At 56.6% G+C, this 21,729-nt stretch overlaps 2 protein-coding genes and 1 non-coding gene across 12 annotated transcripts; all 3 read right to left on the bottom strand.

Moving 5' to 3' along the window:
* Positions 1 to 898: 898 nt before the first annotated feature.
* On the bottom strand, positions 899 to 971 carry TRNAR-CCG. Its single transcript has one exon. It is a non-coding gene; the product is annotated as a tRNA-Arg (tRNA).
* An 813-nt stretch (positions 972 to 1,784) lies between these two features.
* On the bottom strand, positions 1,785 to 7,732 carry LOC116862701 (putative caspase-16). 3 transcript variants are annotated; one of them, XM_032850077.1, is made up of 11 exons: positions 7,699 to 7,732; positions 6,399 to 6,539; positions 6,099 to 6,294; positions 5,899 to 5,987; positions 4,855 to 4,962; positions 4,550 to 4,717; positions 3,793 to 4,015; positions 3,364 to 3,480; positions 2,881 to 2,955; positions 2,490 to 2,596; positions 1,785 to 1,948 (listed from the first exon to the last, which is right to left on the bottom strand). In XM_032850077.1, exons 7-11 carry the CDS (start codon positions 3,998 to 4,000, stop codon positions 1,805 to 1,807), a joined length of 651 nt encoding a protein of 216 aa, XP_032705968.1. In that variant the 5' UTR covers positions 4,001 to 4,015; positions 4,550 to 4,717; positions 4,855 to 4,962; positions 5,899 to 5,987; positions 6,099 to 6,294; positions 6,399 to 6,539; positions 7,699 to 7,732; the 3' UTR covers positions 1,785 to 1,804. The 3 variants fall into 3 exon arrangements, with proteins under 3 accessions (XP_032705968.1, XP_032705966.1, XP_032705967.1); XM_032850075.1 differs by lacking the exon at positions 7,699 to 7,732 and adding an exon at positions 6,625 to 6,765; XM_032850076.1 differs by lacking the exons at positions 5,899 to 5,987; positions 6,099 to 6,294; positions 7,699 to 7,732 and adding an exon at positions 6,625 to 6,765.
* A 1,121-nt stretch (positions 7,733 to 8,853) lies between these two features.
* ZNF213 (zinc finger protein 213) lies at positions 8,854 to 19,890 on the bottom strand. Of its 8 annotated transcripts, none has more exons than XM_032850059.1 (7): positions 19,784 to 19,890; positions 19,561 to 19,634; positions 12,004 to 12,516; positions 11,216 to 11,339; positions 10,964 to 11,136; positions 10,636 to 10,759; positions 8,854 to 9,636 (listed from the first exon to the last, which is right to left on the bottom strand). In XM_032850059.1, exons 3-7 carry the CDS (start codon positions 12,400 to 12,402, stop codon positions 8,900 to 8,902), a joined length of 1,557 nt encoding a protein of 518 aa, XP_032705950.1. In that variant the 5' UTR covers positions 12,403 to 12,516; positions 19,561 to 19,634; positions 19,784 to 19,890; the 3' UTR covers positions 8,854 to 8,899. The 8 variants fall into 8 exon arrangements, with proteins under 8 accessions (XP_032705950.1, XP_032705955.1, XP_032705956.1 ...); XM_032850064.1 differs by having other exon boundaries at positions 8,854 to 9,582; XM_032850065.1 differs by having other exon boundaries at positions 10,964 to 11,034.
* Positions 19,891 to 21,729: the final 1,839 nt, after the last annotated feature.

The following is a 21,729-nucleotide window of genomic DNA, read 5'->3' as shown; positions in this document are numbered from 1 at the left end:
TCCAAAATGTTCACCTTAATGAATTTCAAACCGCTGAAGCATCACAAAAACGATAAAGTAACACCCCCAAAGGACCCCAGGTCACCTGCGCCTACCTTCCGGAATGAGGTCTCCGGCTGCCACTGCCCTGGCGGTCACCTGGTGGGAGGACGTTACATCACCTAGGTTACCTGGCTTAGCCAGAATCCCTTGGAGAGAAGTCGGGTACGCACGTAAAGACATTTTTTCCCAGGTACAATGATGACCCAATCGTGGGCATATTCTTTAGGTTTAAACTTTTACATATATATGCACACAAGCCATTTAGGTACACTATCATTGTAAGAAATCGGAATAATCTGTTAGATTTTTTAAAACATTTTTTATTGTGGTAAAAATATATATATTTAACGTTAAATTGGCCAATTAAACCGTTTTTAAGTGTACATTCAGTGGCATTAGTTATATGCACAATATCATCCAACCGTCACGACTATTTCCAAAACTTTTTATCAGAAGAACCTATTGTATGTTGAAATGCACCTGTCCTCTCACCTTGGTACCACTCCCTCCTCTCCACCTCATCCCGGCAACAATCCAACCCACCGTCTGTCACAGCTCTGGTCGGCTGAACTATATTGACCTCGTTTGAGGCTCCCGGACTCGATGCGGGTGACAGCAGACACCGCTGGTGCCTTCAGGGCCCCGCAGCACCCTCGGGTCGCGGGGGGTGCAGACCAGAGCCTAAGCTCCCGAGCTCCACGCGTGCAGGAACTCTGGAGCTCGGCGGTTTTCCGGGTGCGGCAGGGCGGGGCGCCGCAAGGGGGGGGCACATTCCAGACCTCTTCAGGTTCCGCGGAGAGTGCAGTCCGGACAAAGGGAAAATATGAAGTCAAGGGAGGAAAAACAAGCTCTGCAGCGACCACGAAGGGACTCGAACCCTCAATCTTCTGATCCGGAATCAGACGCCTTATCCATTAGGCCACGCGGCCCCACCGATGGTGCTTCCGCAGCTTCTCTCATAAAGCTGGTCCAGGCGCCTGTGTAGTGCACCGCAATGCGCATGCTCCTACTGGCGAGGGGCTCCGCCCCTCGGGCCCTGTGTGGGTGGGGCTGCGAGTTGGGGCCCCGGCGCGCAAACGAGTCCCCGCGGCTCGGCGAGGACCGCCCTAACGAACTGTACCGCGAGTTCGAGCCCCGGTGAGGCCGCGCAGGCTCCGGCCCTAACCCGCGCGCGTTGGGAGCTCTTCCCCTACGTGGCTCCAGAACGCGTTCGGTCACAGACTGCCCGCTGCTCCCTCTGCAGCCCCGGAAGCCCCCGCAGCCCCCGCGCTTTCCGCATCACAGCACCGGTCAGCCTGCTGTGCTCTGTCCAGTCCTGTGGTCCCAGCGCGGGCTCCGACCAGCGGGAAAGCCGAGACCGCATCTCCTGCATTCCCACAGCCCCAGCGTGGGGCGCCTGTGGAGTGCGCAAGCTGAGACAGCGACCTGGGCCCCGGCTGACCTCTCTCGGAACATCCAGCCCAGCCTAGCCCGGGCTGGGTTCCTCGGTCCCTGCGCCCGCGGGAAGGCCCAGCCCCCCGCTCCCAGGAGCACAGGTGCACCCTTACGGGGTGCCAGTCCCGTGGCATGCGTTCTCTCCCTGGGTCACCTCCCCGAGGGCAGGCGCTGTTCACGTGCACCCCGATCACCCACAGACCTTTACTGCAGTCCCCCCCCCCTCCGCGCCCCACGCACCACGCCCGCGCTGCGGCGCCCATTTACACAAGAGGAACCAGAACAGGGGATGGAGTCGGCCGCGGCGCTGGGCCGTAGCCCCAGGTGGTCAGAACCCCCGGAGCGGCAGCGGGCGCAGTCCCGCCTGCAGGCAGAGCCGGCGCCTCAGCGAGCTGCGGATCTCCAGGCAGGCCTTGCGGCGCCTCTGGCCATCGGGACCCAGCACCTCCAGTTCACACACCCGGCGGTTGACCTGCGAGGACCCCACTCAACCTGCGCCCAGGACTGCCGGGTCCCTGGGCACCCCGCCTGGAGCCCCGTGGACGAGAAGGCCTAAAATTTCAAGCGCTGCCTTGCCGTCGTGGGCCCTCAGGGGGCCTCAGAGGCCTAACCGTGAGCCCTCTGCTCCTGGCAGATGTGCCCCACACACAGCAAGAAGGGCTCCCCACCCAGCTGGATCCCCCACCCTCCGCTTGCTCTCAGTCTGAGGGGCTTCAGTTGCCTGCAAGCCTGTGAAATTATTACCCCACCCACTCTTACTATAAAGCCTGCAGCCCACAGCCCCTGCTGGTTCACCCGCTCCTGACCGCAACCCCCAGGGGCCCTGCCCGGTGGGCAACCGCCTTCTCTTCCCGTCAGTGAGCAGAAAGAACCCTCTAAGACCTGCTGTGGCTCTCGCCGGGCCCTAGCCTGGCTCACCCACAGGGTGAATGGGAGGTAAGCAGAACACCTGGGCTGGGAGAAGGATGAATCCAGCCCCTTTCCCCAGGTCTCTGCCCCTAACCCCAACACACCTCAGTCAGCAGCTCCAGGAGCTCTCCCCCGGGGTCAGCTCTGAGGACCTCCACCAGAGTCTGGATAAAGTCCGAGCCCTTCTCATCATCCCGATAGGCTACACAGCCTAGGCCAGAGGACCAGGGTCAGAGCATCAGCTTGGGCCCCACCTGCTGCTCTTTGTTGGCAGAAACAGCAGGGTGGTGGGGCGTGCAGACAGACAGGACCCCAGGGGTCATGCAAGGGAATGGTCCAAAGAGCGGGAACTTCTGGCTTCTGGAACAACTTGGTGCTTGATATTCATGGAGTGAATATACAATTTGACCCTGCCCAGCCGTGGCCCCCCTAAAGCCAGCCCAGGCATCTAGCCAGGGCCCCATGTAGCAGGCTTTCCCCAGGCAGCAGGCTTACCCTCAGCAGCTGCGTAGACCATCAGGATGTCCGCTTGGTCAGAGCTCCCTGGAGTGGGGCCCCCGGAGGACCTGCCTGGAAGAAGGAACAACGCACTGACCCAGCCTCCTGGGACTCTCCCAGCCCCAGAGGTCCCCCCAGCTCTGCCTCACGGGCACAAGGGGAAGTCAGTAGAATTAGCCCAGGGTGGAAAAGGCAAATCCGAACTCAAATCTCAACACCACCACAAGAACTCAAGTCTCTCAGCTCTGCCACCTACCAGCTGTGGGACCTTAGGAAAGCTGTCTCACCTTCCTGCCTCCAGGGTTGTTTTGAGGCTCAAGGAGGGGCAGAGGCCTCGATTTTCAGTGGCCCTTGCGGTTTCGGAAGGTTTTCCTTCCCATCCTCTTGGCAAGACCCCGATCAGAGCCCTGGAGAGGCACACCGGACAGCCCTCCCACCAGTCCTGGCCAAGCCCCGGCTCCAGCAGGAAGCCACGCCCACCTTGGGCATCAGCATAGATCTGGAGGACGTCGGCATGTGAGGGGGTGGTTGGTGATGCCTGCAGCCAGCGCCGGAACCAGGGGAGAGCTGTGGGCCCCACACCAGCGTCCCTCTGCCCTGGAACGGAGAGGGGATATGCAGACTCTTTGGCTCAGCAGATACCTGGGGGTGCCCCCAGGGGTCCACAGCCCATCCCCCAGAAATCCAGGGCAGGCCTGCCAGGCTGCAAGGACCCAAAGGATGGAAATGCATGTGCTGAGGGTAAAGTGCTCAAATTCATGGACTTGACTTCTAGGAGAGGCTAGGAGATGGGGCAGTGCACGTGAAGCTCCCATGCTGAGGCCTCCTGGAGAAGGTGGACAGCAAGTCCTGGGAGGCGAGAACCTGGCCTGGCCTTCAGTGGGGAGGGGACGAGCGGGCCCCACTTACCCCCGCGGCAAGCCTGAAGCAGGAAGATCTTGGGGCAGCCCCACAGGGCCCTGCAGCGGCTCAGCTCCTGCACCAGCGCCTCTGGCTGGAACTCCTGCCCGTCAGCTCCCAGCAGCTGGCCTTGTGGCCCCCCATGGGCCATGAGGGCCACAAGGGCACAGCTCACCGGGACCCTGCCGGCATCTAGGCCCTCTCGGAACTGGGCCATCTCCTCCTGGAAAGCCTGGAGTGGGGATAAGATGGAGACCTGGGCCCAGGCTTTGTCCTCCCCAGTGCCTGGTAGCCCTCCAGAGAGGTTTGTCCAGTCCCTGCCCACCCTACTTCCCACCTCCTGCCAGCCTCAGGCCCACAGAGAAAGTCCTTTTTCTAACTCCCCCGCCCGCCCACTGCAAACCTGGCATGGCCTAATTGAAAGAATCATGTGGTCTAGCCTCTTGCAGCTGGGTCTTTGGCCAGGGCAGGGAAAATGCTCCCCAAAGGAAAGAGGCGTGAGGGGAGAGCAATGAGCTGACAGGTGTCTGGGAAGGAAGCTGAAACCCTCGAAGGAAAAGCTGGAGGGTCCCGCTGGGGCCTGGAGCAGAGGAGTGGAGAAGCAGCGGGGGACGCCGCCGGAGCCCGGGAGGCAAGCTCCCCACCCGTGCAGCAGGAAGGATGGAAGCCAGAGCCGGTGAGAAGCCCTGCAGAGAGTCGCTCGGGTCCTGGGGTGGCGGGGGGAGCTTCCTTCAGAGCCCCACCAGAGCTCTGGCCTTCACCTCACCTGGGCCGTAGGGTCTGTCCTTAGGGTGGTCTTGAAGTTCAGGGCCTGACACAGGCCCCGCAGCGCCTCCACATCATGCTGGGCCCCAGGCCGGCCATGGAGCACGGACAGCAGGAGGGCGGCTCTGGTCCCAGACAGGTCATACTGAGCGCTGGGGCTGGGTTCTGGCTACAGATAAGTTAAGGAGCATTCAGAGTGGTCTGAGAACCTCCCAGATCCTCACATCCCCCTATCTCAGGTCTTCCCGAGCCTCTGTCCCACTCACATCTGCTGTCACATCATTCACCCCACCCCATGCCCCTCACCTGGGGATCCCAGGGTTCCACATCCCCCAGGCACAGTGCACCCCTCAAGGAGCTCCGGAGGACTGGGCAGTAGGAGGCCTCTGACTCTTTGGCTGTCCTGTAGAAGACCTGGGGGGACCAGAGAACCCCTAGGGGGCTGCTCCATGGGGGCACAGTTTGGGGAGGGAAAAGGGCACTGGCTTCAGGGAACAACCTGCCTAGCTTGTGGCTACCACAGTCTCTTTGGGGTCCCCTGCCAGAATAGAGGAAGGACACAGACAAAAGAATGGGAGAGCATGAAGGGGATGTCCTAGTTCATGTTCAATGTCATGGGTTTCCCTGGACATGGATGTCCTTAAGTGGATCCTGGCCATGCCATTACCCACACCACGCCCCACCCCAGGGATCAGTGTGCACAGAGCTGGGCGCTTCCTAGAGCACGCTGGGGCCTGTCTGGGAAGGTTCACAGGGTAGCCACTGCCTGGGGAGGACACCAGGCTGGGGAAAGCTGTGGAATGGAGCCTGGGCCCACCCTTCACCTCCAGGGTCACCAGTGGCCACCCAAGTGCCCAGTGAGACTGTTGGGGCTCCAGCCCAGACCAGAACTGGATCATTCACCACTCTGACTACCAGAGACCTGCAGTCTGACGGACAGTCACCGTCTGTCTGTGTGAGTATGAACAGGGCTGGGTAGAAGCAGAGGCGCAGACTTGAGGAAACCAAGGAAGGGCATCAGTGACAGCCTGGTAGGGAACGTGTGAGGCTGGCTGGGACAACAGGAGGGCAAGCCAGGGGGAGTGGCGTGGGCAAAGGTGCGAGCTGAGAAGCGGCTGGGAGTGTCGGGAATCCTGAGTAGGCTGTGAGCAGGGGCATGGGTGGGGCAGGAGGCAAGGGCTCGAGAATGATACCACATGCATAGACAATAAAGACTCAACTGTAAAACAAATGGGGGGGGGGGCGTGTGAATGACTCGAACCGCCAAGCAGGGTCAGGAGAGCACAACAGAGCCTGTGGAAGTGACTGGCACGGACCCCCTCCCAGGGATTCCCCGTCTGGAGCCCCTACCTCCGTCAGCAGCTGCAGCAGAGACCAGTGAGGAAATCGGCCACAGAGCTGGCTCAGGGCAGCAAGGAAGGCTCCGGGCTCAGGGGCAGCTGGGTGTTGAAATGGTACATGGGCCTGGAGGGTAGAGCTCGCCCCTCCTGCCCACCACCACCCCTACTTTGTGCCATCCCAAAACCGGTGTCCCTGCCCAGCCCACTCACCCCCAGGAGTCGTCGAGAGCAGCAGGAAAACTTTGGGGCAGCCCCACAGGGCCCTGCAGCGGCTCAGCTCCCAGACCAACTGCTGGGGCTGCCTCAGCTGCCCACGGGGGGCCACCAAGGCCACGAGGGCACAGCCCACAGGGCCCCCAAGGGCATCCAGCTGCTCCCGGAACCCAGCCAGCTCCTCAAGGAAGCCCTAGGACAAGAGCAAAAGCTGAGCCTGAGTCCAGGGAGGCCCCAGGGTGGGCCTAGGGGTGGGTGCTGGGATGAGGGTGAGGTCAGAGGCAGGTGAGGACTCACCTGGACAGAGGCCTCCCTCTTCTGGCAGCTCTCAAAGCCCAGGGTCCGGAACACACCCTCCAGGACAGCAACAGTGGAGGCTAACACCCCAGGGCTGCTGAGTGTCAGAGCCACCCTGGGACCCTGCAGGCCGTACTTCCCCTGGGGAAGCAAGGGCAGAGTTGGGCTGAGGCAGGGCTCAGCTGAAAGCCAGGAATGGGCTGGGCCAGTCAGTGCCTCCCACTACCTTTCTTTCCAGACTCTGTCTAGCATCTGCCATCTGCGAGGCCACCTGCAGGGTCCCAGCCACCAGGAAGGCCATGGGGGCTGGGTGGGGGCTTCCTCTGAGCACCAAGTGTACCCCCTGCCCCTGGTGCTGATGCCCCAGAACCCAAAACTTGTCCTTTGCCTGAGCTTTGTCCTATCAGCTCTGTTTATGAGCTGAGCTGGACTCTGCTCCTTCCCTGGAACTCTAGGCCATAGGCCCCACTGCCTCAGTCCCCGTACTGTTCTCTGGCTTCAGCGGGCTACTTCCTGGCTGGCATTGGCACACCCCCACCTGAGCCAGGAGCCTATGCCCAATCCTATTCTTAGCTCTTGGCCCACCTCCTATCTGATCCTGTTACACAGGAGTGTCTCCCTTCCGAGCCAGCCACCAGCACCGAGAAGTCCACGCACGGCTCTCACCGCACCCCCCCCCCACTCCTGCACACCACCCACACCACCCGCACATGTGCACATGGCAGCCTTGAGCTCAAGGGTACAGGGAGAGGTAGCACGTGCTGTCTCACAGGCAGAAACCCCCACTGGAGTCATCTGTCCACAGAGGGGCCCCAGGTGCTTCATCTGGGGAGTCCAGTCCACCACAGCGAGCTCAAGATGAAGTAAGTGTTAAATGGGGGACTGGCTGAGGAAGGGCCCTGGGGCGGGAGAGGCTGGCACACAGACTAGGGAACCGAACGTTCTGTCATTGTCTACCCCCCCACCCTTCAGGTGGCCTGCCGAGGCTACTACCAGGCCAACTGGGAAGGGCTCTGTGGGAGCAGGAGGCCCCCTGACTATGCATCCATCAGTTCTGCGCAGGCTCCAGGCGGGGGGGCCTCAGCAGGGGAGGGGTCAAATGTCAAGGGCTGGGTGGGGAATGGGGCCCATTCTGACAGCTGTCCTCTCCCGCTAAGGAGTCTGAGCACCGGGACCAGCTTGGAGTCCTGGATCCCCTTGAACAGCCAGAGCACACTGTGCCATCCGCCCCAGTCACCTCGCACTCAAGCCTGTTCCTTCAGATTGCCATTGAGGAGAAAGGGAGCGGCCCAGTGAAGACCTGCTCAGCTCTCCTATTGTCCTGCCAGGATGGCGAGGGGTGTCATCAGCTGTCCCATCCTGAGCTGCCCCCAGTCCTCGGCTGACACAAGCTGATGAGAGTCCTGAGACTCCCGCCGGTACTTTGGGGCCCAGACAACCTGGAAGCCAAGAGTGGGTCTCCACCAGGTGACCACCCCATGCCAGAGCCACTGACACCCCCAAACCGGGAGCTGGAGAGGTGTGAATTCCGGGACCCCCGCCCAGCAACCACACAAAGAACAGATCAGCCTAGAGAAAGATTCCGTTATTTATTCAACATCCTCTGCTGCCTGCCCTTTGGAGACCAGCAGAGCCGAGCTCCTTCAGAGAGCCCGTGGTGGGTGCCTGCTGTCACCTATCTGCAGACACTGTGGCCAGCAGCACGGAATGCAGTGCTTAGGGAATCAGCGACTGAGCGCTAACAGAGTGCTAGTGTTAAGTATCACGAACCCCACACCTCTGGAGAAGGGGGCCGCCAGGGGCAGCCAGCCTCCAGCAGCCCTGTCCTTGGTCTTCAGTGTGGGCCTCCCATCCCTGGAGCCGCCACCACCCTCACCAGACTGGCCGGGGAGTGCGCTCAGGAACTCGCTTGGAGGCAAGTAGGCTAAGAGCAGAGGCAGCTGGTTTCCGTTCAGGGCCCAACGGTCACGGCCTAGAAATGGGAGGGGATGTGGCTGGAAAGCCTCCTGTGGCCATACCCAGGACCCAGATCCTCCCCAGGATGGGCTGTCCCTCCCAGAGCCCAGCAGCATCCCGCAGGTCATGGCCTGTCCTCCACACCTACTGCAAGGCACAGCTTGGAAGGGCAGCGGGCCAGGCCCCCAGACTCAGCCCACGGGGCAGGGAACAAAGAGCCACGGGGGCAAGCAAGGCCAGGGGCGGGGGGGTTAGGGCAGTGCAGAGGACCCCAGGCCCTGCCCCAGTCCTCACACTTCCCTGATGGCGCAGCCTGTCTCCCACGCAGAGGCCACAGGCCAGGAATGTGCTGCAGCCCCAGGAAAGAAGGAAAATGGCCATGAGGTGCGGGGCTTCCCCCTCCCTGGGAGCAGGGGCCAGGCCCTAGGGCAGGGTGGGCAGCCTGGATGGAGGCCACAGAGCGAGGGTGAAGCCCAGGGGGCCTGCGGTGGCTGCTTCACCCTCGGGAGACCCCCCCCACCCCCACCCCCGGCCCTCGCCAGCCCTCAGCCCACAGGCTGGGCCATCTTGGCGTGCAGGCTCTGGTGGGCGATGAGGTGGGCGCGCTGCTTGAAGCTCTTGTCGCACTCGCCGCAGCCGAAGGGCCGCTCGCCAGTGTGCACGCGCCGGTGGTCCAGCAGGTAGGAGCGCAGTGAGAAGCTCTTGCCGCACTCGCTGCAGCCGAAGGGCTTCTCGCCCGTGTGGATGCGCTGGTGGTCGGCCAGGTAGGCGCTGCGGCTGAAGCTCTTGCCGCACTGGGAGCAGGAGAAGGGCTTCTGGCCCGTGTGCACGCCCTGGTGGCGCAGCAGGTCCGACGAGCTGCGGAAGCTCTTCTCGCACGCCTGGCACTTGTGCGGCTTCTCACCGGTATGCGTGCGCTGGTGGCGCGCCAGGTCCGAGCCCCAGCGGAAGCGCTTGCCGCACTGACCGCAGCTGTGCGGCTTCTCGGCCGCCAGGTCCTGCAGCTGCCGCCGGCGCGCGGGCGGCCGCCCCCTCCGCGCCCCCACTGCGCGGCCCAGAGGCGCCCCCGGCCGGGCCTCGCCCTCCCGAGCCTCGGCTTCCTCAGGGCTCCAGGACGCAGTCACGTCACTGTGGCCGGTGCCACGGCCACCGTCTCCGGCCTGGCCCCTCGGTGCTGTCACCGACTCCTCCAGCCCGGGTTGCTCCCTGTGGCTCCGGAGCCCCAAACCTGCAAGCCGAGAGGGGGCGGCCTCTTCAGTTCCACTGGGTTCTGGCGCCAGAGCTGGGGCGAGGCAGAAACAGGACTCAGGTCCAGAAAGCCCTGGGCTGCACAGACCCCAGCCTCAGTTTCCTCGCCATAAAATAGGGACACAACAAAATGGCCACGGAGAAACACTTCTGAGGCAGAGGCAAGGGGATCCAGTCGGGGCCGATCCTGCCTGCCTAGATGCCTACTAATCACACGCCCAGCCTTCCACAGCCATATCCACACTGGCACCCCACGTCCCACGCTCTGAACCTTGGCTATTCAAGCGCTGAAACAATAAATTCAGGTAATTTGTAAATTACACAAACCCTCAGTATTTCTTACCAGAAACTAAGAAGCCACATGGGTTCGGCCTAGGTGGCTACGCACATTCCACAAGCTCTTATCCCCTAAACTCAACAACAGATTTGCACAGAGAATGATCCTAGCCGGCCCGCTGGGTCATGCGGATTCCATGAGAGAACCCCCAAACAGGGCTCAGAAAGGCTCTAGCGGGGACAGGAGCTCCAGGAGGGCGGCCTCCGAAGAGCAGGGCCCAGGCCTTGGCACATGGACGCTCGGTGCTCCTACTGTGAGCCCCCTTCGTGGGCTGTCATAAGGACAGTCCCAGCTCAGTCCCTGCAGTGTCCATTGACCTGCGATCCCTTGTGTGTGACCCACGACCACACTTCTGTGCAGCAGGTGGTGAGAATCGCAGGAAAATGCCCACAAGAGCTCAGCACAGTGCTGACGCGGGGCGAGCACCCACCATATGGAAACACACACTCACAGGCCGAGAAAAATGAACACTGACGTGAAGGGAAAATCACCCAGGGCTCCTGGAAAGACCCAGCCAAAGCCACTTTTCAGCCAGCTAAGGAGGAGGTGGGAAGACTGAGGATTCCAACAGGAACATAACGCGGGTGTATGGCCTGCCCACCCCCACCCTCTGTCACCGGGAACCCCCACGATGGCTGCTGCTTCCAGTTCGGAGGAGCCAAGGACCCCAAGGGTCCAGTCTGCACCACTGCTTACCCAGGGCAACATTCCGGAAGTTCTCTCGCTTGATGTCCCAAAAGAGTTCCCTCTGAGCAGGGTCCAGAGAGCCCCATTCTTCCCGGGAGAAATAGAAGGGAATGTCTCCAAATGTCACAGGTCCCTAGAATGAGGTCAGAAACAGAAACAAAAACAAACCACCTGGCTCAGAACTGTCACTCTGGAGCATCCCTGGGGTTGGGGGACAGGATGGGTCCAAGCAGAGCCAGGAGAGCCGGGAGAGGCCTTAATGAAAAGACAAGGTCCATTTTAGGGACTCAAGATGGCAACGAGGGCCTCAGAGGGGACAAACGGACTGGTAACTCACGTGGGCCTCAGAGGCAAAGCAGGTGTCGGCTGTCTCTCTGGTTCTCCCTTCTTTAAGAGCGGGAAGCTGGGCTGAAGAAGAACAGAGGCTCACAGACGCCAGCCCGGGCCAGGAGTGAGATCTCACACGTGTACATGCACACGCATCCCTAGGCTTTCTGGAACAGAAATACCCTTCCTGCTACCCTCAGCGCAAGGCTCAGGAAGGAGCCAGGCCCCTGCCCAGCAATCTGGGGCCTACAAGCTTACTTACCACCATAGCTGCGCTGCTCCCAAGGTGCAGGTAGCCAGCTTCGCGCCCCCACCTTCATGCAAAGCCCCCTGGCCTGGGGTCCCTGGACCGTAGCCTCGGGTTCCACCTCCTCTGAGGGCACTTCCTGTGCAGGGACCACAACATGCTCATCAGCACCGAGACCGGACGGGGGAGACAGAGCTTAATCCCTGGGAAGGAGACACAGGACACGTCCCTCAGGACGTGGGGAAGGAGATCCGCATGGGGTCCCAGAAAAATCCAGGGGAGAAGGTGACACCAGGCAGTGCTGTGTGCCCAATCAAGCACGAGGCAAGAAGAGCTCCCCAAGGCCAAATCACAGAGACCCTGAGTACGGGGGTGTGGGGGCAGACCTCCACAGCCAGGGCGGAACACCACACCCCAGCCACTCATTAGCACCTTCCCCAAGGTCAAGAATCCAACACCCCTCAGAGAGCAGGGTTCACACGGACAGCTGCCTTCTCATACCCACTCTGCTGCTCTCATTACACATGACTATATCCCTAGGGCCTGGACTACAGCAGAACACTGTATTTGTAGAACCAGCGTGGAGCTCAAACCGCCCACTTTGGTCCTACTGGGACCACCCTCCAAAGCCACCAAAAAGAAACCAGATTCATTTGGACGGTGTCTTTCAGAAAGGCAACACCTGTATGACACGCTCCTGTTGCTGCTTCCTCTGGCTCTGCATCACCACCACCCCTGGAGTACTTGTTTCTACGGAGACGGCCACCATTCTGCAGCCAGGTGCCAGCCAGGTGCTGGCTTACCTGTGGCCATGCTTTCACTGGCTGCTTCTGCAGGACCTCCACCAAGGCAACGGCCTCCTCTCCACTCCCTGGACACCGCTCTCGGACCCAGCCCTGGACGCCTCCGGGCAGCGCGCTCAGGAACTGCTCCAGCACCAGCAGCTCCAGGATCTGCTCCTTGGTGCGCAGCTCTGGCCGCAGCCAGCGGCAGCAGAGCTCCCAGAGCTGGCTGAAGGCCTCATGGGGCCCGCCCACATCCCTGTAGCAAAAGTGCCGAAAGCGCTGGCGACAGGCCTCGGAGTCCCTGCTATCCTCTTGCCGGGCAGAGTCCTGCTCCCAGGAGGAATCTTCCACCTTGACGATCAGCAGCCCCTCTCCCTCCCCCGGGGCCTCATCCTGAGGCTCTGGGGGTGCTGCCATTCCCCTGGTCTAAAGCTCAGGACTGGCTGGCCTCAACCTGGGCCTGGGAACCTGCCCTTCAGTCTCCCAGAGGGATCCCCTGTGGCAGCCGGGTGGGCATCTGGACAGGTACTCCTGGGAAAAGAGCAAAAGGTGGGGGTCAGGGGGGGAATACATAAGCAAACACCAGCCAGCCTGCTCCTGTCCTCTCCTGGCTCTGAAGTCTTCTTTAGGCCTTGCTCATGTGACTCTCTGTGCTACCAACACATGTCTACAGTCCCTTATCCTCAGCTTTGAGATCCAAAACTCCCAGGTGTTCACTACCTGGCCTACTGATATGACCACATTCATAATCTCCACTTATCTCCCTCAAGGTAAATGTTTGTATATCTTACAGCAAAAATATTTTATGTATCTCTTCAGGTTGTAAATATTCGCCAAGTTGTACTTACCATGTATTTCTGTATGTGTATTACACTTAAGTAAAAAATAGAATTAACACATTGGATGACTGAGTGTTGCTGTAGGCTCCTCTGGTGAGGTTGCTTGATATACCATGTGTGCTAGATTACCTTCCTCAAATCTGAAAACTTCTGAATTTCAAGACATCTTGGCCCTGGGGTATCGGCAAAGAGCTCACAGACACCAGGCTAAGCCATTTATCCACAGGTACATACGAATGAATGACACATATTTATACCTTCCATCGATACTCCCAGATAGCCCTGAAAAGTATGTATTTTGAAATTTTCCTCAATTGCTTTTTTCCAACAAAAAAGTGAAACAGAGCGTTATAATAAAAAGTGGGGGATTTAAACAACACAGAAACATAAAATAGAAGCTCCCTTCCAAAGGCAGTTGCACACACACACACACACACACACCCATTAACAGTATGACATGTGACCTCCTGGACTTTTCCCTGTCCATTTACTGGAAATGTATCCATAGGAACGGGGAAAACCAAGTGGTTCTGTGTGCTTACAGAAATGAGGTCTTACTGCACTTACTATTTTGTATCTTGCTTTTCCACCTAACAATGTTTCTTCATTAGCCGCTCTGGGAGATTCCAAGGTGTGAATGCGCTCCAGGTTCTTACCCAAGCGAGGCACCCAGCTTGTTTCCAGTCCTTCTCTACTACACACTAAGCACTTTATTTACTTTATTCTCCTACTCCTCACAACACCCCTGAAAAGTACGCGCTCCATTCTCATCCTCCAGTGACCGAGGAGAAGGCTCCTTTCGGAGAGGGCCCGGGACTCACCAGGGTCCCTCGGCAGGACGCGGCGGGCGGGAACGCGGACCGGCCGGAGCCCGGCGCTCCGACCCCAGCAACCTCGCCAGCGCGCGGCTGAGAGGCGACGGGCGGGTAAGGCGGGCGCAGGCAACCCCACCCCCGGCGCTTCCTAGCAGCGCGCGCCCCCTTCGGCCTCTGTCTCGGGGCTCCGGCCCCTACCTCCCGGAGCCCTGCGCCCGACCTCGGAGCCCGCAGCCCGCGTCGCCGGTCCCGCCCCCGAGATACACACCGCCCACAACTACCCAGGGGTTCCTAGTTCCGTCGCCAGGTTCTTGCGCCGGAAGTTCGCGCGGGGCTCGCCGGGAAACGACATAGCGCATGCGCCGTAAGAAGCACTCGAACTACACGCCCCAGGAAGCCCTTCGCCCATTGAGTCCGCCTTCTTCCTGACGGATAGCCAATGAACGGGGAGAATTCCCAGAGTTGGCCAATCAGGAGGTAGCAGCGCCCACCTATGTCCCCGAGCTGAAGTCAGCTTCTAAACTCGTATTTTCATATTTCTCTGCCCTCGCCCGGTCGGTGAAAGGCGAAAAGGGAAAGCCATGGCTGGTCTGGTGGGCCGAGAAGGCATCTGGCCCAGCCACGAGTTGAATGCGCGCGGCTCGGCTCCGGGGTACTCCTCTCCAGCTTCTTGAGTCCCGTCCTCGCCGAAGTCGTTAGCCGCGCCTAGCGGGGCGTGGAGCTTCTTGGGAAATGCAGTCCCGCGAGGGACGCGGAGGCTCCTGCGGCGATCTTCGCACCCGAGCCTCGGCGGGGGCGTTGTGGCAGTACGCCACACGCGGTCACCCTGATCCCGGGGAGCCCCCCCGGTCTCCCACCAGCAGCTTCGTCTGCGGGGCGGTGGGGGAGCTCTGGGTTCTCCTTCCCATGCATTTGTACCTGCTCCCACACTCTTACTTCTCTACCTGGAGATCTAAGGCTGTATTTCTATATAAGGCTATCTTATTTATACCTATCTATATATAGATATATATGAGGCTATATATATCTGTATTTCAGGAAATACATATTTCCTGAAATATAAAGCGGTGTCTTTTGATTTGATTATGCAAGTATTGCATGCCTAGTGTAGAAAAAATTAAGTACGGGAAATTATAAAGCTATCTGTATCCACAAACTAGCACCCTCGATGTGCTCAAATGTCGCTCCCTCCAACTGGCTTTCCCTAAGCCTATGTGACCAGCCTCCCACCATGCTTCTGCCCTACCTTATTTTTCTCTTTTATCACTACCTGACATACTTGTGTAATATCTGTCCCCCAGTACTAGGCTGTAAACTCCGCGAGGTCAGCGTTTTCACTGCCCTACTCCTAGCATCTGGATTTGTGCCTGGCACAGTATTTGCTAACTGAAGGCAAAAATAACTGGAGGTAAAAATATATTCCTATTAAGGCCATTCAAAAGTGAGCATTAATATTTTAGCCTGTTAAAACACTTCTACCTCTATGAATATTTCTAGTGTAATTTTGGAATAATTCTATGGTAAGTAATGTTTTGTTGACACAAAAGTCTATCAAGGATATCTCTATGGCTCCTGGGTCTCCCTTCAGTCAGATCATAATCCCAGAGTCCTGGAATTGAGCCCTATGTTGGGCTATCTGCACAGCGGGGGAGTCTGCTTCTTCCTCTGCCTGCCACTCCCCCTGCTTGTGCTCTCTTTGCCAAATAAAATGTTTTTTTATTTACTGCAAGGGGAGCAGTAGAGGAAGAGGGAGAAGCAGGGTCCCCACTGAGCAGGGAGCCCAATGCAGGGCTCAATTCCAGGACGCCAGGCTCATGACCTGAGCTGAAGGCAGACGCTAACCATCTGAGCCACCCAGGCACCCCAATAAATAAAATCTTAAAAAAAATAAAAATGGTATCTTTCTGTATCAGCATGCACAAATAAAATGCAACTGTTTTGCAGGTTGCATAGTATTCCATAGTATCGACGTTCCAAATTTTATTTTATTTTATTTTATTTATTTATTTATTTTTGAAGACTAGGGACGCCTGGGTGGCTCAGTTGGTTGAGCCGCTGCCTTTGGCTCAGGTCATGATCCCAGCGTCCTGGGATCGAGTCCCGCATCGGGCTCCTTGCTCTGCGGGGAGCCTGCCTCTTCCTCTGCCACTCTGTCTGCCTATGCTCACTCTCTCTCTCTGACAAAAAAATAAATAAAATCTTTTTTTTTTTTTTAAAGAAGACTTTATTTACTTGTCAGAGAGAGAGTGCACAAGCAGGCAGAGTGGCAGGAAGAGGCAGAGAGATCCACACTCCCGGCTGAGCAAGGAGCCCAATTTAGGGCTCAAGCCCAAGAGCCTAGGATCATGACCTGAGCCAAAGGTAGCTGCTTAACTGAGTCACCCAGGCGTCCCCCAAATTTTATTTAAAGTTCCTTACTCTGGGTCATTTAGAAGATTTCCGGTTTCCTGTATTTGCAAGTCATTTATACAAACACCCACCTTCCAACATCTGCTTTAACAATTTGCTGGAGGGCGTGAGTCAAGACGGTTCCGGGACCACTGCTGAAGTGGATGCTCCTACGCTCCCTCTGCTGGTCCCCTGGAAAACTGCACTGAAAAAAGGAACTTGACAGTCCCTTTTTAACGAGGTGTGGACTTAGAGCGTTCTTCTGTCGCCCTCTATTGGCAAAGGCTAACATCAAGATGGCTGGCAAAAGAGAAAGGCTCTAATACCACAAAGCGGGAAAAATGTGTGTATTGTGGGCTGAGAAATAATAAATTAATAACTGGCACATTTACCATATATTTTATTGGCCAGTGCCAGTAAATGACAAGTTATTTGCATTCAATTACATGGAAACTGACCACCCAACAGTACTTCTTTTCTTTTTTTTTTTTTTTCCTTAAAGTATTTATTTTTCTAGCTAGGAAATATAATCTATAAATAATGAAAAAGTCTAATTTTTCCTTCTGGAAAATTTATATTCATTTCCAGAATTTGTACTCATTATTTTCTTAGTACAGAATTCTCTAAACAGTGTAAAAAATTGAGGACAACAGGCATCACTCTCTTGCTTCATGAAAATACTTTTAATGATTTACAATTACTCATTGTGTCTCTGATATATATCCATGCTCATATTAAGGAACATTTATTCTCATTTGCAGCAAAAGAATACTAGCTATTCCCTAATATCACTTTTCTCCTATAGTAAGAATTTTTCAACAGGCACATAGCCATTCGGAATAAGGAGTAGGGGTGCCTGGGTGGCTTAGTCGGTTAAACTGTCTGCCTTTGACTCAGGTCGTGATCTCCGAGGTCCTGGGATCGAGCCCCATGTAGTGCTTCCCACTCAGCAGAAAGTCTTCTTCTCCCTCTCCCTTGCCCCTCCCTACCCCAGCTTGTTCTTTCTCTCAAATAAAGTCTTTAAAAGAAAAAAAAAAAAAAAAAGAATAAGGATTTCCCAGCCTCTCCTGCAGCTAAGCATGGCCATGTAATTAAATTGAAGGTGATGAGATGTGAGCAGATGTGATATATGTATTTTACTAGAAAGGGATGGGTCCTGTCTTCCTATTCTCTTTTTCCCAGGTGCTAATAGGAATTTGGACATAGTGGCGTGGACCATGCAGACTTAAGTAATACCCAGAGGTATCGAAGCAGTAAGGCAGAAAGTGCCTGGACTCCTGATGATTGTGGAGCCACCGAACTAGGCCTGGGTTTATACCCAGGCAGTGACGTGAGAAAGAAATAGATACCATGTTTAAACTTCTGCTGTACTGAACATCTATTACAACCAGAGTGTATACCCTAATGAGATTACTGCCTAGTAAGAGGGGTTTTTTTGTGGGGTTTTTTTTTTGTTGTTGTTGGTTTTTTTTTTCATTAAAAATAGAATACAGCAGTGCCTGGGTGGCTCAGTGGGTTGGGCCTTTGCCTTTGGCTCAGGTCATGATCCCAGGATCCTTGGATGGAGCCCTAAGTCAGCCTCCCAGCTAAGCAGGAAGTCTACTTCTCCCCCTCACTCTGTCCTTCCCTCCCCCGGCCCCGACACTGTGCTCTCTCTCAAATGAATAAACGCAATTTTGAAAAAAATAAAGCAAAAAAAGAACATAAGGAGCACTGCATGGGCTCAGTCAGTTGAGCGACCAATTCTTGGTTTTGGCTCTGGTCCTATCATAGCATTGTGAAATCAGCACAGCATCGGTCTCCGTGCTTGGCATGGAGTCTGCTTGGGATTCTCTGTCTCCCTCTGCCCCTTCCACTTGTGCTCACTCTTTCTCTCTCTTAAATAAATAAGCTTTAAGGGGCGCCTGGGTGGCTCAGTGGGTTAAAGCCTCTGCTTTCGGCTCAGGTCATGATCCCAGGGTCCTGGGATAGAGCCCCACATCGGGCTCTCTGCTCAGCAGGGAGCCTGCTTCCCCCTCTCTCTCTGCCTGCCTTTCTGCCTACTTGTGATCTCTGTCAAATAAATAAATAAAATCTTTAAAAAAAATAAAATAAATAACCTTTAAAATATAGAGCATAGGGGCGCCTGGGTGACTCAGTTGTTAAGTGTCTGCCTTCAGCTCAGGTCATGATTCCAGGATCCTGGGACTGAGCCCTGCATTGGGCTTCCTGCTTGGTGGGAAGCCTGCTTCTCCCTCTCCCACTCCCTCTGCTTGTGTTCCCTCTCTCGCTGTGTCTCTCTCTGTCAAATAAATAAATAAAATCTTTTAAAAAACAGAACATAAAAATAATTATTTTTATAATTTCTCTCGTGGGATATTAGATATTCAGAATTTCCTTGTCATCCTGACTACACTTTGGTAGTTTCACTTTTCTAGGAAATCATCCCTTTCATCTACAACTTCAGACTTATTAAGATAAAGTTGTACGCAGTATTCCCATTTGGTTTACATTTAAAAAACCAGCATGTATGAAAATCCTACTCCTTGTTTTGGGATTATGAGATAGCATTTGAATGGTGGTGCAGCAGCAGGCTAAGAAGAGCCAGGGTCCCTGTTGACTTTGTGGGTTCGGGCTGCCACACCAGTTCCACCACAAGCTGCCTAGCTCTCTAATATTTGTAGTGGAACTGAATCCTGATTCACTGACTCACAGGGTTGCTATAAGGATTATGTAAACGAGCCCAGCACTAACTCTTACATGCAGGAAGAGCTCAGTAGTGAGTGCTTAGTCCCAGGGAGCAAGGCATCGCCAGGAACCTGTCACAGGGACATGCCCACAGGAGCATATGGTATAGGAGAGGTGGTGGGATTTAGGCCCTCCAGGCACTTTTTCCACTTTCCCCTGAACATCTGAGCCCAACTTGTTCTGGTCAGTGGCCGGTTGGATGGTAGTATTAATCTTCATGATTGGCCTGGAACTTTCTTAGCTGAAAACAGAAAAACTGGGGTCCTCTAGGAGGTGACAGAGGTGCAGGCCACGGAGTGCTGTCTTTGCAACCCAGGCAAGAAAACCTGACGGCCACACATCACAGGCTGGCAAAGGATCACGAAGATGAGGAAGGCTGGATCATCTTCATAACCTCCCTTTCTCCACCCTCTGCCCTATACCAAGGAGAAACCTCAGACCACAGCCCCTGGCAAGTCTCACCTTCTAGCACCTTCCGAGCCCCTGCCTGCCTCCTGCAGGCACCTCTCACCTTCCCTCCCACCCACCAGAGGTGTCATGTCAGCTCCCGGTATATCAATCTCTTCCTCATGGCAGGGCCTTTATTCATTCTGCTCCCCTTGCTTGGAAGGTTCTGCCCCCAAATCCTTGTAAAACAGTTTTTTGTCATTCTCCATGTCGCAGCTGAAATGTTCCCGCCTCGAAGCCGCCCGCTCTGACAGTCTGTTCCTATCACCCTCCATCGCTTCGCCCGTTCCTTCCTTTCTGGCGTTTTTCTCTACTTGAAAACAACGCGTGTCACTTATCTGCTTATCAGTCTCCCTCACCGGACCAGAAGCTCCTAGGGCAAGGACCTCGTCTGGCTTTGTCATCGCGTATTCCTCAACGTTTGGCAAAGAACCTGGAAGGCAGGCATTCATGTAATAAACGGATGAGTGAAAGCAACAAAGCCCCACTTCACGTCCCGCCGCCCTTCACCTGCCTCCGCACGCCCCCAGGGCCACCCCCATTCCCCTCGCACTGGCCACCTCCGTTTCCCCAGCTCCTCACCCCTTCAAGAGGACCGCGGTCTCCCTCCCGGCTCTCCCCAGCACCACTGTCGGGCCCTGCTCCGGGGCTCGGAAGGTGCTAGAACGCCGGCGGGAGGTGTCCACGCGGCTGCCACGAGGGCTGCGGGGATCGGAGTTCCCAGCCAGCAACCAGACGCCAGGGCTGGCAGCTTGAAACCGGAAGCGGCTCTGGCCGCGGCCCCTCTACCCCCGCCCCTCGCCCGAGTCCCCTCTAGGACCGCAGGAGGCTCGGCATCTCGGTGGTAGGCCCAGGGCCGGCTGTGAAGGCTTAGGGGGTTGACGGAGTCAGGAGTCCGCCCCGCGTCGTTGGTCCCTTCGGCAACTGCCACCGGGCAGAAGGGAAATCGCACAGCTCCAAAGCGGAGATTTTCGGATGTTGCCGGGCAACCGTGCTGCTTGGGGAGTGACGGGGAGAAAAAGGGTCGTGACTGGAAGGTTCTGCTGGACCCCGCCCCCTTCCCGCCCCGCCCCCTGACTGGCTAAGGGAGGAGCTGGCGGGGCGGGGCCTCCCGGAAAACCAACCGTCTCTTTGCGAGGCCCCTCAGGGAGGATGGTCCCCTTACGAGCCCCTCTCCAGCATCACCACCTGGCTTCCCCGCGGAGTCACCCAAGTGCGGGAGACGCCCCCGGGCCGGGGAGGGCAGCAGGCCCAGCTGGGCCCTCAGCCCCTGCAGCAAGGACCCGGGCGGTGCCTTGGGCAGCACAGGGAGCGGGTGGGCAGCCCGCCGGGGATATTCTGCGCCTCCTCCCTCGCCCTCACCCTCCCTCGGACTTCGAAGACTTAGGTGAAGCCTGAGCAGCCAGGTGGGGCCTTCCAAGGCTGAAGCTGGGAGGTCCGGTGTGAGCAGAAGCCGGGAAGAAGAAGGCCAGCGACACCAAGACCCTTCCCTGGCGTCCCCCCAGAAGTCAGCTACCTCTCCATCACCCCCCAAGTCACGAACACCCTTCGGCCTCACACTCTAGGCCCTTCCACGACATCTCCACTACCTCCTCTGTCTTAATGGATCTTGCCAAATGCTTCCTAAATTGCCAAGTTCCATTCATAAAATGTTCTCTCCAGCTCTATCCCAGAATGGTGGCCTCTGAGTGGGTCTCTAGGGAGATGTGGACTGAGACCCCCGGGGCCCTTGGAATCTCATTCCTCTCCACGGTGCTATGAAAAGGGGAAACGGTTTCTCCAGGTCTCTGAGTTCCTCAGAGGCCAGAGTGGTCTTTAAACGATCTCCTGGCTCACTCCACAGACCTGAATGGTTCAAGTCCTGGCCATAAAAGCCCAAGGAACGGGGCACTTGGGTGGCTCAGTGGGTTAAGCCTCTCCCTTTGGCTCAGGTCATGATCCCAGGGTCCTGGGATTGAGCCCTGCATCGGGCTCTCTGCTCAACAGGGCGCCTGCTTCCTCCCGGTCTGCCTCTCTGCCTACTTGTGATCTCTCTCCTTCTGTCAAATAAATAAATAAAATCTTAAAAAAAAAAAAAAAAAAAAGCCCAAGGAAGCAAATGCATACCCACTGTGTAAATAAGCTAGTACCAAGTTTAGTAAGTGTCCTTTCTGCCTCTTTTCATCAGAAAACAAGCTTCTGGAAGCAGCATGCCTGCTTTAGGTGAACAAGTCCCCCTCAGACCCTTGCACTAAGCCAAGCTGAGAAATTCCCTTTGAGTGACCAGAGAGCCATGAAGACAAGCTGAAGGGAGGAAACAGCTTTCTTTCTCATGTCTTCAAGAGACATCTAATTCAACCAGTCCAGCCAGCAACCCAGCCCTAGATCCCACTGAGACCTCTCAGGCACAACCAAGTTCTGCACGGGTTCCCACTAGTCAGCAGCTTCCTGGCATCTGGCTGATGATCTGCTCTCCGACTTGCCAACTTCGGCTGAGTACAGCACCCCTGAAGGTCGAATCAACAATCTGTCTTACCCTTTTTGGACCA

Source organism: Lontra canadensis, unplaced genomic scaffold (genome assembly GCF_010015895.1).
Source record: "Lontra canadensis isolate GAN:19392208 unplaced genomic scaffold, GSC_riverotter_1.0 scaffold305, whole genome shotgun sequence".
Taxonomy (NCBI): Eukaryota; Metazoa; Chordata; class Mammalia; order Carnivora; family Mustelidae; genus Lontra; species Lontra canadensis.
Note: the sequence above shows the minus strand (reverse complement) of the source record. Positions and strands in the feature narration are given on the sequence as shown.